General features: G+C 44.7%; 2 protein-coding genes across 2 annotated transcripts in view; one reads left to right on the forward strand and one right to left on the reverse strand.

Moving 5' to 3' along the window:
• The window catches only part of LOC138510407 (acyl-coenzyme A amino acid N-acyltransferase 1-like), a 727,070-nt gene that overhangs the window by 39,974 nt on the left and 673,502 nt on the right, over positions 1-13,594 (forward strand). The window lies entirely within an intron of this gene.
• The window catches only part of SMIM19 (small integral membrane protein 19), a 158,994-nt gene continuing 145,858 nt past the window's right edge, over positions 459-13,594 (reverse strand). Inside the window, exon 4 of the mRNA XM_069626042.1 lies at positions 459-1,685. Within this exon, the coding sequence (XP_069482143.1) occupies positions 1,624-1,685 (62 nt within the window). The 3' untranslated portion in view covers positions 459-1,623. The remainder of the gene's footprint in view (positions 1,686-13,594) is intronic.

Genomic DNA, 13,594 nt, shown 5'->3' on the forward strand with positions numbered 1-13,594 from the left:
CCAACTGATCTCACTGTGACATGTCCACAGCGGACAGGCTTTGGGCACTAGTTGGTGGGTTCAATTTTGGTTACCTGGTGTACTTCTGGCTTCCCTCAGCTGGCCGTCATCAACCAGTAGGTACCAAACGTAATTGGGCCCAGGCGGTAGTACAGTATCAATGCAGTGGCCCCAGAGGTATCCCATACCAACTACAGTAGTGTGGTGTGCAGAGCTTTTAAGTAGGGCCCGGAAGTTCACCCATGTTTTATGTTCAGCACATATTATTGCATTTGGTAGGTGGTTTGACCTTTGTTTACAAATTAATTTTTTTAAACAAAAAAGAAAAAAAAAGGGGAGAATAATGCTTTCCAGTTTGTGCCCACAAATCCAAAGTACAGACATGCTCAGTGAAAGGCTGAAATGGAATAAAAAGCGTGTCAAAGCAACAGTAATAATTGTCTGCAATACTGCATATATTAGATCAATTTTTTGTGATTTATTTCTCTGCACTTCTCCATATTAGAAAAAAAAATATGCAAATACATAATGAAATCTAAACAAATGCCATGTATATACAATGAATATATGGCTCCAGGACAAAGAAAGACACTCCGAAACAAATAGTTCATGTGCCTAGTCGTTTATACAACTTTTGATAGATCGGTTTTATTAAATTACAGGAAGCACTAAATTACCCACTCTCACAGCAACCAGATAAATGCATGGATCATTTCCTGCAGGCAGAAGGTTTAAATCAGTCATGTCAGTGTCCCTTAACACTCGCCTTTAACCCAGAAAGGTTTGGCAAACATTTATCATTTGGAAGCAAATCATTACCTTTGGAAATGAGGCTTTCCGCTAAACTGGTCATCCTCCTGCACATTCTCCAGCAAACATAATTATGCATGTTTTTCCCGTAATTGGTAATTGATCAACTAGAACATTAGCCTTTATGGGGTTAGAAAGAGTTAGCTTTTTTAACATGGTGACCCATTTGTAATGCTTTCTACTAGATATACAATATAGGTTTAACCTTTCCCAGTAGTATGCACTTCTAATGCTTCCTGCAAAGGGTGCCGTCCAGCTCTGACGTTTGTATTACTTTCTGAAAAATGTAAGGACAAAGTTTATACCACGAACAACATCAGTGCACAAACCAAATTTCTACTCCAAAAAGGTACAGATGACTGATAAGAACTACACAGTGGTCCAAAGCGGGGCATCTGCTGCTTCCCGGTTGACGTAATTTGGCACTGTGTGCTACTTCAGAGTAGTCTTCTCGGCACATAAGCCTGCGTCAGTAAACGGAAGATTAGCAACCACCAAGACGTCGTCTTTGGCAATCTTCACCCAGTGCACCAGCCTCTCTAGGCCACCAGACAGCACCAGGGTTCCTGCACTACAGGGTCCCGTGGTTGCTCTTGCCCAGGTAGGATTGGTGCCACTAGATTCAGCAATTAGAGGTTTCTGTGGCTGGGAAGCGGCCTGGAAGAAATGCAGGCTATGCTTACTCCAAAAAAGGACAGTCGCAAATCAAGCCTGTGGCAGAACTGGATTTTCCACATGAAACTTTGTCCAAATGTCCATACTGGCGAACTTTTGGCCACTGTGCTCCATTCCTCTGCCCTTTCGCTGGGTGCGTCACTCCACCGATACTTGCACACACTCTGGCTGGCTCTGCTGCTGATTATCATGCTTTCTTGCTACAGTCAAAGAAAAACGAAATTAGTTGTATTTTTTTTTTATACAAGTTACTTCTTGATTATTTTAGAAAAGATTCAAGATGCTCACAAGACATGCATGCATTGTTACAAGCCTGAAAATGATCAGTGGGCATCGGGACACTTGAAACAAAGCACTGGGAAAGATTGGCTCTCCCAGTATGGGCTATAAACATTAATACAATTATGCTTAATAGAGGAAGCTATGGCAGTCCGATGCACTGCTGTATTTCCATGAATGTATACACAGACTAGATGACAATATGTAGAGAAAGGACTAACTTGCATCTTTTGTTATAAAGGTTGGCAAGGCCCTGGCTGGCAAAACACTGCTTGTGTAATGAATACTCCTATGTCCACATCCTCATTAACATGAAGCCTTCCCAGACAGATGATACAAAGTAGAAAAAATGTTCTAACCATATTCTAAAGCACAATATAAATAGTAATTCTCTCTCCCTTAGGAGCGAGCCAGCACACTGCAAATGTTGGCACCATCTCAGGCTGGGCAGTGCTTGCAATGGTCTAGCTGCAGCATTTGCAGTCTGGGCGGATTGAAGCACTCCCAAAGACCACGAAGGGTGATATGTCGGGAGGATGTTTTTCCTGCAAGAATGAGTGGGATAAGTGATTCCCAGGTCTGCCAATCAATCAGCCTACTGCAAAATCCAGTAACAAGCTGCTACAATTTGTCTTCATCTAACAGACCCTGCAGCTCCCTCTACACTTATTACAATCCCAACCAGCACCAGGCAGACAAACTCGTGGTGTGGGGGGGGGAAGAAAACACCTACAGCGTCTTTATTAGGAAGGAGTTAACTTATAGGTGCTCTGTGAAATTAAGGCGGATTCTACACAGACCTGGCATCTTGGCTGTGCCCAAGGGGGAAGACCTTACCCCCCCCTCACCCACTCACCAGTCCCAAGGTCAGCCACTCGAGCTCTAAGTTAAAGGAAATTAAATCTCCCCTTAGAAGTCTTCTTGCCTCTCTGAAATAGCTAACTCGAAACACTCCCCTTGCCCACCCCTCTTCCTTTACACCCCTTTTTGCCCTTGCCCTGAACATGGTTTACTGTTGGTTTTGCAGCCGGCCAGCTGTCCCATTTTCTGGTCAGATATTCCCCCCCCCCCCCATCCCAATATGACCCTCCCCAGATTCGTGCCCCATAACCTCCACAAAAGGTCTTGAACTCCCAGGCACCTTAATCTGACTTTTGGGTGTGCTCAACCCTTGCTGAACTAGCCAGCACTTTCAGTGGATGCACCATGTAACTCCTCCATGGGGATCAGAACGTAAAACAAACCAGCATTAGTAACATACAAGGCAAACAGTAATGAGAGTGATAGCAGGTGGTCTTGTTGATTCCGGTTCAAGTGTGCGTCTGCAGTGTATCTAGTCAATTCATGTAAATCCAATACCATTCCATCGAAATGTTTCCATTTTAAAACATGTCCTTTCATCTAATGCATGTTTGTGGGGGGGGGGCATCCACCCCCCCCCCCAAAAAAAGAAAAAATGCATTAGATGGAAATTATTTAGATGGAAACATTTCGATGGAATGGCATTAGATTAAACGGTTTCAGATGAAATGACCATAAGCCCGCCTGGAGTACTGTGGCTGGTGAACCTAAATATCAGTGCAAAAGCAGGAACATCCTTACGCCTGACAAGGTATCCACCCACTAACCGACATCCCGACATGCCCCATCCCTCCCCCTAGCCTGGCTCCAGAACAACAATGACCCACCCTACTGCCCCGGTCCATCTCTCCCCCAAAGAAAGTGGGACCTTGCTAACAGCGGTGTTTGCTGCTGGTCAGAACAGGGCCTGGCTTTTTGCAGTTGGGCTGAAGGAAAAAAAACCCTGCAGGCTGGCTTTAGGGACAGGAACACCCAATAAAGATGTATCAGGCAGCCATGAGTCAAAATCAAAGAGTGCAGCATACCCTCCCTGCTGGGCGAGGATTAGTGGCCCTGGGGTTATTACAAGTTGGACAACGTAATGCCTGCGGTGTGCATTTGTTATCAAGACGTAAAGACAGGTGAGTGAGAAGAATATGCATATCTCCTCCACTGCTTCATCATCTAAGTTACCATCCCCACAAAGTACCAAGCACAAGTGGCACCATCTGAAGCCCAGGAGGCGCAAGTCAAGAAACAGGCCGAGATCATTTAGTGGCAGAGGCCTTTAAGGAACAAACAGTTCCAATGGCAAGGAGGTAAGACTACTCCAGTTGCCAGACTTGCCTACTCATCTACTGCAATATCTAGACCAGAGAGTGCTTCCAGTAGTCATTCAGCCCAAGGCACGGGGAGAAATTAAACGAGAGGAAATTGCAGTTGGTTAAGAAACAGATTTACCAGAGCCCACTGAGAAGAGTGAAGTAGTGCTATTAGTTAGCAAATCCATGAAGGACCACTTGAAGGCTATCCTGGAGCATATGGGCTCAATTTGCAATTGCCAGTAGCACTATTTACCCCCCCGCCCCCTTGGCCTGAAAAGAAATTATTCAGAGAACAAAAGGATTGCCAATCAGCATTGGTCACTTTTCAAGAAGACACAGGAAATGTCTTTCAAAAGAATGCAAGGATACAGAGAAACACTATTGCCTGGATACTAGTCTAAAAATGGTATGCAATCGACTTATTTGTTGTCAAATATCTGGGACATGTGCAACTGGATGTCCAGCCAGGGGACCAGATAGGTCAATCTAACTTGACTCCAGCTGAAACACCAGGAGATCTGTGGATAAAAAGATTGAGCCTTGAAGAGGACTTATTCAACTATCAACCCAATTATCCAGGCAGGGGCCAAGTCAGAGTATGTGGCCCAATCATTAGTTCTGGACATCCAGTCCTTCTTTAATGCTTATGAGGAAGGGTTAATGTAGAACTTCTTGTCAATGAGATGGAGCAATTAGTGTCACAACAATTACATCATGAAAGGGGCAGATCTGGAGGTAGTGCCTCTATTGCAGCCAGAAGAGACCCATGGCTACGGAATTGGAATGCTGAGGCATACAGGAAACAGCACTACACAATTTTCATTCCCGAATCCATGCATTTTTGGACCTCAACAGGATTAATTTTCTGAGAAATCCTTTAACTACTGCAAACATTTGATCATACAGAGGTCACAGGAATCCTTCTACATCAAAGTAGACTCCCTGGAATAAATCAGTGCCTGGCAGGGCCATGCTTTTTAAGGTTGATGAAGATGTTCAGCAACCACAGGGAAACTGGCCACCCTCAGCCCCTACCACTATATTGCATACTAAGTTATGACTATCCAGTGGGAAACATCATGCTTTTTCTTCAAGCACAGCAGGATGCATCGGAAAAATGGGCTTGGACAGTGGTGCCCAAGAGATACTGTTTGGATTTTAAAGAACCTCCCGGAGACTCGCACTTGATGGCGATTTCAGTTCACCAGAACAGGCAAAAGAGGAAGTATTACTAGCTGAAGTACAGCAGTTGCTCTGCAAAAACGCAGTGGTCACAATACAGCTGCAGGTGTCAGAGCAGGGATTGTACTGCTTTTCCCGTCGACGAAAAGAGTCGGAGTTCAAGCCGGTGCTCAACCTCAAACCCCTAAACAAAGGGATGGTATATCACTTATTCCAGATTGAAACCTCCCAGCGGGTGGTTGTGCAACAGAGCCTGGGGAATGATAGACTGCCTCTATATTGGTGGAGACAAGCTCCATGTTCCCGGTGGGCCACCCCATCAGAGTTTTCTTCTTACAGTGGAGAAGGCAGAATACGAATTTCAGGTTTTTGGATTAACTTAAGCTCCTCGAATATTTAAGCAATTTCTTTGTACTCCCATCTGGATAAATTGTTGGGGCAAACCCCATCACAGCACCTACCTCAGACTTATTATGTGAGTGTAATAGGCAAAGTCCTAGGATTGTTGGTAAACTGGGAAAGACTTGTATCCCACCTGCACAGATTGGGACCCTGCAATACCTCCTGAATCAGGCAGGGAGAATTATATGAGGGCTTCCTACAAGGAAACACTGTGGCATGCAAAGGTTCCTTTGGCTCAAGCACATCTAAAACTATTGCTACAGTTTATGCTAACACAGTGGCATATGTGCTCCAAATATAAAGTTCAGCACCATCCTTCAATCTCCATTTGACACAAACTCAGATGGTGGGCAACCTGGCAAAGGGTATTACACTGGACCCAGGAGCAACAGTGGTTTGGAATAACAATGCAAGCAGCACTGCTCAATGCACTACGCTATTTCACAGAGGTTATGGGGCACTGGACCAATTCGGAGCCCAGCTAATCATTCAAGTGGATTGGACTTCTGAGGGCCTTTCAAAATGTCCAGGTTAATAACAAAAAGGGCCCAACCTAGCCCAGATCATCAAGTCGCCAAGGCATATATCAACCAGCAGGTAGGGACTCCATGCCTACTGTCAGAGTGCAGTGGTTTATCTGTCCTTAGCAGCAAAGCGCTTGGAAGCTTATCTGCCAGGGGCCCAGAATCATGAAAAAGGGGAGGCAGAATTGTCTTATTTATATTAAGATAGGGCAACAATGTGTGCACTATTAAACAAAGGACATCTCCGATCTGGTAAATGTAAGATTAAGAAACAAAACTGTGCAATGAAAATACAAAAATAAATTAACAGAAACTGCATGTTGTGTGTGTGAACATCGTATGTGCATGTAGGAGAGAAGGCAAATTACTTAGTATAAAGAGGAAGAAAAATAATACATCAGAGTACTTGTGTTTCAGCTATACAGCAAGACATTCAAAGAGCCCAGACTTCAGGACTGGAACAATTAGAAAAACCAAGTTCTTCAGGTTAGTTGTTGAGATTAAGATCTTCACAGAGAGAGTTTGAACATCAATACTCAAATTAGTTTGAAGCTTTTTTTAACACAAGTGTGTAATTTTGCTGATTGATCCCATCAATGTCTGTGTTAAAGAATGTAGAGAAAGAGGAGACCATTGTACCCTGTGTTGGTCCATGATAAAAGCAGTATGGGGAATCATGCAATAAACATTCATACGGTGTACTATTCGTAATGATAGACATGATGGCGCCATGTTGGGAATGTAATATTACGTCAAAGACCAGCAAAGGGTACAGTTTGATTCTCTGTTATTTTGCATGTAGTTGATCAGGGACGTCATTTGTTCAATATGGTCCCAGAACCAAACAAACAATGTATGCAATGAGACCTCCAAGTGTTCCAGTTAGTAGTTGTTCACAGGGGCAAATTCCCCGTCTACTTCCCCACGGTGCGTCTCTCTGGCCAGGTCCACCGATTTGTATGGTGGATACTCTCGTACATCCTTGGCTGCTGGGGCTCCCCTTCAACGGTCTCTTTCCTTATTCTCCACCAGGTCATTAGGAATGTCAGGCGGGAAGGGGCGCAGGTGGTGTGAATGCAACCTTTTAGGACACAGACCATGGTAATGGTCCTCTGCTAATTTGCACAGCTGCTGCGATTGGTGTCCTGGGCCCTCATGCATGCTCCGGGGCCCTGGCCTCCCACACCCAATTGTCCCAGCTCCCGTCTACCCTCAGCACTTGCACTCCCTCCGGCTTGGAGGCTCGCACTTACCCATTGCGGCCCCTGGCCGTGTACCACTCTCCTCACAATGCACTTCCACTATGCACTGATCTGTGGCTCAACCACAAGCACGGACACTTGTCTGGCTTGAACTGTATTGGCAAGTCTGCTGCGCTTCCTCCTTTCCCCTCCTTTTCCATCCTTGTGCTGGGCTATATATCTACCAAGTAAAATGACGGCCCTGCACGTGTGGGTTCGTCATATCTGCTTGCTTGAAACAGTGAGGGACCTGGCGTATCACTTTGTTCGCTCGAGGTAGAAATCCTATGTGAAACTACGCTAGATGGATTTTTGCACCTCAAAGTGAGATCTCTGTACCCATTTAGTAAATGCCTTCACTGTACTCTGTGGCATTTGTGAAGTTCGGCAACATCGTAAGGCTCTCTTAGCCGGCTGTCTTATCAAGACACATCTCCTTTACTTGTCACAAATCTGAGGGACCTCAGCGCGCGAGGTATTTTGGGTACACTACACGTCACGATAGGGATAGTGTTACAGACATGCCTATGCCAACGTCCCCTTTTGGTCCCCGAAAGACGAGATGCAATACTCCGCAGTTACCACTGGATGTCGGACCATATGCACAGCATATAAACAGATTAACAAGCATCAGAAATGTTACTTGAAATAGCTTAAGAACACGTGAATGCATATATTTATTGTGAGGTATTTAGGTTAATTCAAACTCCTCTGGCAATAGTTTCAAGGTAAGACACAGGCTTCTTTGAGAACCCAACCAGCATAACTTAGCTCCTGACTTTCTGACCCAAGGCGCTTTAGAGCGTGTGATCTTGAGCGTGTGATCTTGAGCGAATGACCACATGCGTAAACCGTCCATAGTTTAAATTGGTGTTCCTTAAAATGTGAGTGCCTTGGTTACCCACAGTGATTTGCAAGTGGAGGTCATCCAATACGTTCATATGCTGTGTGTACAGACTTGTACCTTGAGGTATATTGCAGTATATTTTCTGTTCTGTGGACCCTGATTGTGATGCCAGTAGTGGTGGATTCCGCAAAACTTCAGGCTTTCTGAACTCCGTGTTTGCTGCTAATCTTCTTTTGATGTTTGTAATGAAGCAAAGTGGTGAAGGAAACAAAATGGGCATGTCAGATTCCTGCAAGGACATGGGCATTGGCTTATTTTGCCATGCACTCCTGGAACCAGAGGTATCCCTCACTTGTCTCGACTGTGAAAGCTCCATGGTGCCCAGGGTTTGAGATTAAGCCTGCGTCAACTTGTGCCTGGCTCAACAGGCTTTGTGACTGGAGGCAACTTGCTGGTGTGTTGGTCTCACGGGAGACATCTGAACATACTTGCCATGTTTGTCGTTCTCCGAGTGGTTTCCTTTTCATTGACATGCTCCCATGGTGAGCTGTGGGTTCTAGGGGGGTTTTCAAGGAAATCACAGTAGAACACTTGAGGGAAGAATCTCTGGATGCCACACATGTCTGTTCAAGGCAAGTCAAGTCTGCCACAATTCAAGTCTGGATAAGACTGACCCCCACGTTCTTGGCAAGAAGCAATTCCTTGATGCACACCACACATCTGTCAATAGCCGATACCGTTGCCTTCTTCCTGATCAAGGAGAAAATGAAGTTTCTGAAATTTAACACATTGCTGGTACCCAAGGCATCTGCATAGCTACGCTCTGAAATGAAAACCAATTGCTTCAAGGAGCTTCATCTCGCGAACATTCATAACTCAGTGTCTACAGCAGCATAAAAGAGAAAGTTCAAGTATTAGCAGCAGTTCACAAAATGAACGAATTGGCGAATAAGTCATTGTTTTAATGAAGGTGTCCAGCATGGTCATCCCTTTTCTAAAAGCTTTTGTGGCAGCCACCATTACCACAGAAAAACCAGTATTCACGCCAGTTAAATGTGAGGTGCCGATTAAAGAGTGCATGGCCTCTTCCATTACGAGCACCAGGGGACCACTCCGGTGGTGATAGTGTCCGGTACAAATATCCTTTAGCATTAAATCTTCCGAGGCTAGTAGAAATGCAATCTTCCCGTCTCAGGAGCATAGTTTAGGGGCAACGCGCTCACCGTGGAAGACAGAGCAGCACATGTTCGATCCCCGGATCGACACTTAGAAACCTCCGAGTATTAAGCGTGTTATAAATAACCAATTACAATTACCACTGCAGAGTATGCTTCAAGATAAGACTCCTCCCTGCTGCACACTTGGCCAGTGTAGGAATTTGAATTGCGATGGCCTGGGTGGTTTCAGATCAAACCCACAACACTTAACTGGTCTACTCACAGTAACCAGGGTTGGAACCCCAATTGCAACATGACAACAGGACTCATTGAATTGCACCAGATATTAGCCATTAGATAAGCTGTGTACTTGACTGTGAAAACATGGAATTGGTGTACCATGAAGTGTCCATTTAGTGTTACAGTCACAGGAATTCACTGGCTCCGCAAGCGCACAATCCATGCGAGTGGACCCTTTGTAATCACGTAATGAGTAGTGTTATTTCAGGACTTGAAGGTGACACGTATGCATGTGAATAAGGTACTACAAAGTCTTCCCTGATCTAAGTGTCATTAATCAAGTGCACATTATCCCAGGAATGCAGTTCCTGACATACCATGGACGGTGTCGGCTAAAGAGGAATATTTGACGCCATGCAAAATCCAATTAGTCAAGCCTGGTACCCATGCAGATGATGCTGTAAAACATTTTGTAAGTACACTAACCAACAAGAACGTAGAACCCGACATTGCCTGGCATATTGAAACCTTGGACACGTTAAGTGCATTTATTTGTTCTGGCCATGAAATTACATTCCAATCTGGGACTCCTCTGCTAAAAGTGTCCAGAAAATCTGTTACCACAGAAAGACTTACTGCGGCTTCTTGGTCGCTTCTAATCATAGACGGGTCACTCTGAACCAATCCCACTACATCTGTAATGACATCGCTTAGTGCATAGAAGCCCTGCTCCAGCGCTTGATCATTAGAATCTGATGCATAAAATCCTAGGTCGCACTGCCACACTTTCGGTCTGCAGGATTAGCATTATTGCTTGTGACCAAGTGTAAGTTTGACCTGTTATTGACGCTTGTCTGACCTCACAAAGTACTCTAAGGTCAGAGGTGGTGCAGGTAGCTGGTCTCCTGATATGGCCACTCTGCGTGCGCATCAGAACACCCGCCGACTGCATGATCACTGTCCAATTTTCTTCTTTTATGAAGTTATCTAGAGATTGTATCACCTCACGCGGGTGATACTGCGAAAGCATTCCCTGGCACAGCTTACCTATGGCTATAACTTGTGTCAGGGAAGCGTTATGGGAATTCCAAGCCCTATTTAGGGACACACTAGGTCCTGCTTTTCATTTATTGCATTCATTTGCTTGAACTGCCCATAATACGGGATTCCCTGATGCATAAGTAATATGCTTGGTGCCATTGCGTTCTTTTTCTTCTCTATAGGATGCACTCCTGAAATCTCGGTCTTCCCTCTTCCAGTCAGGGTAGAACTCTTCCCATTACTGCAAGTGGTCTGAACTGCGTACAATTTAAAAAAAAATACATCAAATGTGGGAATCTACATGCTATGTCTAACGTGTGAACACCTTTGATTTGCCATATCTGCAGACCCCAAGTAGACCACAGAGGGACAGTTTCCAGTCATGTTTGAAAAGTACTCTGTCAAAAATGGCTGAATCTGCAACATGCATGTGCTGTGTATCATTTGGCTCTGGAGGGAACATAACTGATTTTCAAACATGTAATACCCTGCTTGGTATGGTATCAGTGAAATATATGGGAACTGTGCTTGGAACTCAGGATTACCGGTTTGGAAAGGAACTGCACAGTGTTCCCAGAATGTGTATTTGGGCCACAGGATGGGCGCATGTTTGACAAGTAAAAAGGTGTTGTAACACAAATGGGACCCCATCTCATGGAGATCTTCAACATCAACAAAAGCATCAAACAATGCATTTTGCGCAAATGTCTGGAACCTAGTTCTTAACAGTTCTCTATGTTCAGGACAGGATTATTGGGTGGAAACAATATGGATTCATCAATCAGAGAAATAGTGTGAACTTGCAGCTGCTTGGCTGGGCCATTAAACATCTTAAATGATTGCATCACCACATGACCCATGGTTCGAGGAAACATTTGTATTGAGGCTGGAGTTCCTGGCTCTTGAAGTTCCCTTTTCTCTAACATGTGTTAAGAACTTAAAGGCTTCTTTGCTTGCAGGTGGAGTGGAAACTTTGCTAAAAAAAAATGCCCGAAGTCAGTGAGATGAGAAACACAGTGAGGCCCAGCCACAGTAGAAGGAAGTATACTGCCAGCATTATAGAACACCATTTCAGAAAGTCTGTCCAAAAGAATGCTTTTATTACTTTAGCAACCAGAAAGGCTTTCCGTTTCCAGATTGCATACCTGCAGTACATGCCTGAATTGTGGCGTTGTAGGAGAGTGGCATATTCTTCCTCATCTTGCACGCCAATCATCATCATTTGTCGGCTCTCCATCTCTTCTTCTGCTGGCTCCTCAACTGGAAGATGATGATTGAATGGAAACCTCACTTTAACCATCTGGAGCAGGTTTCAGGTGATCCACAGAAAATGTCTGGTGCCCCTCTTGGGTGATATTGCAGGCAGGACAGCAGTTCTGGAAACTCAATCTGATTGCTTGTACTGCAGGTCTGTAGGACAGGCCCCAACAGTCTTATCATGGATCTTCTCCAGGGCCCAATTTCCTGCTTTGAGAGTGAGCTCAGGACTGGCTGCAGCAGCTTCCACCTGGAGGGATTCCCTCAGCAGCACTGTTGCCAGGCATTGCTCTTGCCTAGAAGGGCCTGGGGAGAGTGTGCAGATCAGGCATTAACATCTTTCCCCCAAACAAGAGTTCAAATGGAGTCTTACCGCTGCGGTAAATTATTTAGACTTCTGCTAACTAGATGCCCATGGTCTACCCCCATCGAAAGGATCCATTTAGTCATGCACAACATTATTGAGTGGTTTGCCCTTCCTATGAATCCATTTCATTTCTGGATAATACAAGTTTAGAAAAGTGCAGCTCTGATCCCCAAAATGCTTTTCTTAGGGCCTGCCCTGCAAAATCTGGACCATTATCAGCATGGAGAATAAATATTGCCCACGCTTACAGCTCAGGAAATCTTCATTCTATTAAAGACAAGGATGCGAGCATTATGCTTTACTTTCTTTAATACTGCCACAACAGCTTTTCAACTTATACATTTTAACATTTATGCTTTTTTTCCTTCCAGACCTAAAAAATAGCCAATCTGAGGTTTAAAAGTTCCAGAGCCAGAGTTTATTCTTAAATTCCATTTAAACTAAAACTCCCATTCACCTCCAGGAGTGTAGTAGTTCTGACCATATCTCCTGCTCCAATCCGGTGATAGGTCATCCTATAAGAACCCTCAGTGCCAAGTCCTTTCTTCTTTCTTTTGCCTCGCAGATCTTCATTAGCGAACTCAACCATGTTATGAACGGTCAACAACAAAAACTTCCAACATAACCGTGAACAGTGTCCTTGAAACAGAACTGCCCCGAATCCCTGGGCGAAGAAGACAATCCTCTGCCTTGATGTTTCACTGTTTGCGATCAGGCTGCTTTCTGGTCGTCTCCTAGGAGAAACTTAGAAATATTCATAATTTCCAGAGCTGAATAAGTGCCCACGAAACGTGCCATTTCTTTAGCGAATGACTCGCCAAATAGCAGGCCTTTTGGTTTCTTCTCCTGCTTCGTAAAATGCCAAGTCGCTTAACTTGTTGTCAATCTTTAGAAGCACCCCGCTTCTCCGAGGACAGAGCACAGTTTGAGTTTCCCATAATGCAGACAGCTCTTTGAGCCCAGTTGGCTAGGGTGGAGGAGCGTCAAGATAAAGTTGAACATTTGATATACGAATCATAAGATCATCTTTCATCTCGCCTGGGTGGGATATAATGCTCGCCTCCTTGTCTTTAATAGAATGAAGACTTCCTGAGCTGTAAGCGTGGGCCATCTTTATTCTATGACAAGACAGGAGGCTCGCATGATGCTTGTTCAAAGCTAGCCACCACCCTATTCGTTAAGTCAGACACCGGTTTGAAATAGAATGTCTTTAAGGTAGACTCAGAGGACCATTCGGCAGCTTTCATTATATCCTGAAGTGGCACCCCTGCTGAGAAGGCTCTAGAAGCCATCGCGCCCCTAGCCAAATGGGCGCCAAACTGAGACAAGTCTATCCCTGCCCATTGCATCACTTCGCGCACCCATCTTGCAATTGTCGCTGTTGCTACTGCATGATAAGGCTTTCTA

This window comes from Ambystoma mexicanum, chromosome 6p (genome assembly GCF_040938575.1).
Source record: "Ambystoma mexicanum isolate Mex_15411 chromosome 6p, UKY_AmexF1_1, whole genome shotgun sequence".
Taxonomy (NCBI): domain Eukaryota; kingdom Metazoa; phylum Chordata; class Amphibia; order Caudata; family Ambystomatidae; genus Ambystoma; species Ambystoma mexicanum.